This window comes from Corylus avellana, chromosome ca3 (assembly GCF_901000735.1).
Source record: "Corylus avellana chromosome ca3, CavTom2PMs-1.0".
Taxonomy (NCBI): Eukaryota; Viridiplantae; Streptophyta; class Magnoliopsida; order Fagales; family Betulaceae; genus Corylus; species Corylus avellana.
In genome coordinates this window covers 26,139,018-26,143,979 of record NC_081543.1, presented here as the reverse complement: position 1 = coordinate 26,143,979, position 4,962 = coordinate 26,139,018, and the positions used below count along the sequence as shown (strand labels likewise).

The window sequence follows — 4,962 nt, the reverse complement described above, 5'->3', positions numbered from 1 at the left end:
TACACCACAAAAAAAAAAAAAAAAAATTATAAATATTGGGGCGATGCTATTGATCCTACATATATAATAGAAAAAATTATTTACCAAAAATTCACCTCGAATCCTCCGATAATATGTCATTATTTCTTTTATATTAATTATTGGTGAATTTTTTCTATTTTTCTATTTTCTATTCTTATTTTATATAAAAAATCAATATTTATTTTTTTCTTTTAAAGAAAACAAATTCTCCTATTAATTATTATTGAAGTTTTCTATTTCTTATTCTTATTTAAACGTTTGATCGAACAATTGACCGATCTTGGTGAATTAATTCGATTGATCGTGATAGGATCAAATGATTGATCAAACATCCGATCGATCCAGGTGAATTAGTTCAATTGATCGTGATATGATCAAATGATCGATCAAACATCGATCCTATGAATTAGTTCGATTGATCGTGATGGGGTCAAATGTTTGATCAAGCATCCAATCGATCCTGGTGAATTAGTTCGATTGATCGTGATAAGAACAAATGATTGATCGAACATCCGATTGATCCTAATAAATTAGTTCGATTGATCGTGATAGGATCAAACATTTGATCGAATCTTCTGATCGATCATAATGAATTAGTTCAATTGATCGTGATAGGATCAAACGATCGATCATAATGAATTAGTTCGATTGATCGTGATATGATTAAATATTCGATCAAACATCCGATCGATCTTAATGAATTAGTTTGATTGATTGTGATATAATCAATTGATAGATCAAACTGAATACAATTAAAGGTTCAATCGAATACTCAATTGAACTGTAAGCTTTTTACATTATCTTAGTGCCTTAGTTATATTGATTTTATATTCTTTTTGAATTTTGTATTATTTTATAATTAATTATAAGATAAATATCAACTTAATGATCTTTATCATAAAAATTTATTAAACGGAAATTTTTAGTTAATATTATAATAATAAAAACATATTACAAGAGAAATTTTTTTTAAAAAAACTCTAAATAAATAAATAAATAAAAATTAAAAAATTGTAGGAGAAAGTCCACATAACCCCCTTAAACTACCACTCAATTGACAATGTCCCCCCTAAACTTTCAATTGTGACAATGTCCCCCCCAAACTACAAAAAATTGTCAATGTTCCCCCCAATGACGAAATTACCTATAGTAAAATATAAACAAAAATACTAAAACTTTTAGAAAAAATCTAAAACTAACAAAAAAAAATCCAAACTTGGCCAATTTTTTTTTTTTTAAATCAATTTTATAAGAAAAAAATTTTAAAAATTTTGATTTTGATTTTTTTATTTTTATAAATATTGAAAATTTTCGTTTTTTTATTTTATTTTATTCTTGTTCTATAATTTTATTTAAATAAAAATTTATGTTTAAAAAAATAAAATTTTCGCTTAATAAAATGAAATTTTTTGTTTTTTAAAACTAAATTAAAAAATAGTTAAATATTATTTTTAAATTAAAATTTTCGTTTTTAAAAAAAATCAATTTTTTTTTTAAATTTATAGAGATATTTTTGTCTTATTGAGAAATCTATATGGGCATTTTTGTCTTATTGCTAGCTTTGTGGGGGACATTGTCAATGTTTTGGTAGTTTGGAAGGGACATTGTTACAATTAAAAGTTTGGGGGGGACATTGTCAATTGGGTGGTAGTTTGAGGGGGGTACATGGACTTTACCCAAAATTGTAAGTATAATTTAAAAAAATAAAAAAAAATAATTGAGCTCATTAGCGGCGACTAAGGTCGCCACTAATGAGTGCGCATAAAAAATTGGCGCCAGCTATTTATATTGGCGCGATTTCTTAAATTTTCAGACATGTTTTATTTTCTTTTTTCTTTTTTTTTTTTTGGATCAAAATCCCTCATCGATCAGTACTATTTTTTAGAAAGCTCTGTTTTATTTTCAGCTGTATTTTTTATTTTTCAGACCTCCCCATCAGTACTCTCTCACTCTCACACTCTCTCTCTCTCTCTCCGGCGAACGTTTCTCTCTCTCCGGCAGCTCTCTTTCCGGCGCAGCTCTCTCTCTCTGGCGCACTCAACTCTCTCCGGCAGCTCTCTCTCCGGCGCACTCAATTCTCTCCGGTAGCTCGATCTCTCTCCGGTGTACCTCTCTCCGGTATGAGTTTCTCCTAAATGCTTGCCTCCCGGACAACATTCACTTTTTCTTTAGGAGTTTGATCACTACTTTTGTTGCTCTTCTAAAAATAGTGTATAATTTTTAGGGTTCCTAAACTGAGTGGGTTCCTAAACTGCTTTGGGAATAATTAATTAGCCAAAATACTACAAAAAGACTAGTGATAATTGGTATAGGTAGATTTATATACAGCTTTTACACCGTCTTCATCACTGGCACCTTTTAATTATTCATTCTCATTTCTCCACAATTTGAATTTGAAATTCTAAAGAATCCACCACAGTTTAGTTAATTAAATGGGTCCCCTAGTTGTAGTCCTATACCTGGCCTCTCTCTCTCTCTCTCTCTCTCTCTATATATATATATATAGTTTAGTAATGTGGGTGGGTAGTTGGCATTTACCCATAGACTTAAGGGTGCTTCACAACTTTTGATAGATCGAAGACAATTCAAAAATGATGCAGGTTCATTTGATTCTTATTTTAAATTTCAAAATATTAAAGGACTATACAATGATAATCTGGGATTCATCTGAAAACAGATCATGAGGAACAAAATTTTCAGAAAATCATGTGGGAAGTTCGTACAAAATTTTCTTGTTTTTTACTGTTTTCACCCTGCTTTCAAGGAGAATTACCTAATTGCCTTGTTGCTGACCCAGTTCATGGTAAACTGAGTCATAACATTTGGTCAATTTAATTTAGATTATCGCAAATATAAAATGCTATGTGCATTCATCTTCACTATAAATATTGGGTTATGGAAGTTGTTTTACTAGTTATGGCTTAATTCAGTAAGTTCATCTAAATCCTAATTTTTGGAACCTTAAATTTTTGTTTTACTAGTTATGGCTTGTTTTAGACTGTTTGCTATATTTTAATTGTTGAGCAGCTACCAAGTATTCACTGGTGGTACAAGACAGCCAATCATGCTGCTGAATTAACTGCTGGGTTCTATAACTCTTGCAATCGTGATGGTTATGCTACAATTGCAGCAATGATAAAGAAGCATGGAGCTGCTTTAAATTTCACTTGTGCTGAGGTACAAATGTTAGACCAGCATGGGGACTTCTCAGAGGCACTGGCAGATCCTGAGGGTTTAGTCTGGCAAGTAAGCATCACTGTTTGAAACATCTTGATGACCTCTGTTATTTACTTAATTTAAGTTTGCTATTACATTGGGGAAAGCTGGAATATATTACTAGAGCCTCTGTGTATGTCTCTTGTGGCGAGTTTGGAGAAATATTTTGCAGATGATTGCTTAGATTCAAGTCTGCAGATTTATTTTTGAAATGTTTAGCAGTGAACATCCTAATTGTCTATTTCAGGTGCTGAATGCTGCATGGGATGTTTGCATACCAATTGCTAGTGAAAATGCACTTCCTTGTCATGACAGAGTAGGCTACAACAAGCTATTAGATAACGCCAAGCCCATGAATGATCTAGATGGGAGGCATTTTTTGTCTTTTACCTACCTTCGGCTTAGTCCACTTCTTATGGAAAGTCAAAACTTCATGGAATTTGAACGCTTTGTCAAGAGAATGCACGGTACACTCTTCTTCAAATGTTGACTTGCATTTATACCCATTTGGTAGGGAGGGTATCAATCCCTTTGTTTGCCCAGGAATAGGGATTTTTTTACTTCAGCTTGGGTTTTACTGATAACCAATCAGTATATATGCCTTGAGATTGAGATCATTTAAAAAGGTGGTTAGTCCAATGAAATGGCTTCCCTTGATTGTCTGTCATCAGCATTGAAATTCTTACTGAATCAGTTCAATGCAATCTAAAATAATAGACAGACTTGCTTTTCAATGTCTGTAAAACTTCTGCATGATCTAAGTAATTTATAATCTTTTACAGAACATAAGCATAAGTCTCTATGAGCAGTTTGGTATAATGGAATTTAGATTAGTCACAAGCCCATTAGCGAGTTCATACGTCTGCATCGATACAATTTATGAATCAGGATAGCTTCACACAATTGCTATACTGAATTTGTCTTATTTATGCTATTATGCTGCAGGGGAAGCAGTTCTTGATCTCCAGGTATAGTGGGATGACAGAAGTCTCTCCAGGATGTGTATTATTTATCTCTCCACCCCCCCCCTCACCCCAAAAAAAAAAAGTGTTGGGGATTACTGTGTTGCAGGTTAGGGGAATAGTATTTTTAGTTGCTATTATCTATACTAGGTAATTGACAACTAGGTCGGGCTATTTTTTAATCAAAGCACAGCCAATATGTAAAAGTAATTTATACCTAGATTTAGCATTATCCTTTTGAATGCATGAAGCAGAATCTTCATCAGTGTATTAAATTATTGTTCCACCCTAAGGGTTCACCTAGAGTAGCTTGGTGAAAATATTTTGTTGTAGTCATAATGTGCTACATAGCACAGGTGATGTTTATTAACCCAACTACATAGTCATATATCAATTGGCAGATACAGCTTGTGCTTTCTATTTCATTTGAAGTTTTTAAGATGTAAAGAATGCTGCTGCTTGAGCTTAAGAAATGTGACATACAAGGTGGTGGTGATTAGGGAAATGAGAATCTCCTCCATTTTGCATCTTTATCCTCTGAATTTGTGCTTCTTAACCTGCCTGAATATGATGATGATAACCATAGTTCAAATTTGGTTTCGTTTTAATTCCCATAAATAAATAAAAAAAGAACACCCACAAATAATGATAATTAATTCCCTTCAGTTGTTTTTTTTTTCTTTTAAATCACATACCCAACCAATTAAGAGTTGGGAAAAGTACAAAGCAATCAAAGCTATACGGACAAAATAATGACGTCCCC

At 32.3% G+C, this 4,962-nt stretch overlaps 1 protein-coding gene across 1 annotated transcript; it reads left to right on the top strand.

Annotated features, from left to right (window-relative positions):
- Window positions 1–1,947: 1,947 nt before the first annotated feature.
- LOC132175788 (beta-amylase 2, chloroplastic-like) lies at window positions 1,948–4,732 on the top strand. Its single transcript, XM_059587840.1, has 4 exons — window positions 1,948–2,139; window positions 3,049–3,267; window positions 3,485–3,704; window positions 4,183–4,732. Exons 2-4 carry the CDS (start codon window positions 3,154–3,156, stop codon window positions 4,209–4,211), a joined length of 363 nt encoding a protein of 120 aa, XP_059443823.1. The 5' UTR covers window positions 1,948–2,139; window positions 3,049–3,153; the 3' UTR covers window positions 4,212–4,732.
- The last annotated feature ends 230 nt before the right edge of the window (window positions 4,733–4,962 follow it).

What these genes read in the sequence shown, in the direction of transcription:
- LOC132175788 (XM_059587840.1), top strand. Translation starts at nt 3,154, where the DNA reads ATGATAAAGAAGCATGGAGCTGCTTTAAATTTCACTTGTGCTGAGGTA. An exon ending in CTGAGGGTTTAGTCTGGCAA is followed by an intron (nt 3,268 to 3,484) that starts GTAAGCATCACT and finishes TGTCTATTTCAG; the next exon opens with GTGCTGAATGCTGCATGGGA. An exon ending in CTTTGTCAAGAGAATGCACG is followed by an intron (nt 3,705 to 4,182) that starts GTACACTCTTCT and finishes ATTATGCTGCAG; the next exon opens with GGGAAGCAGTTCTTGATCTC.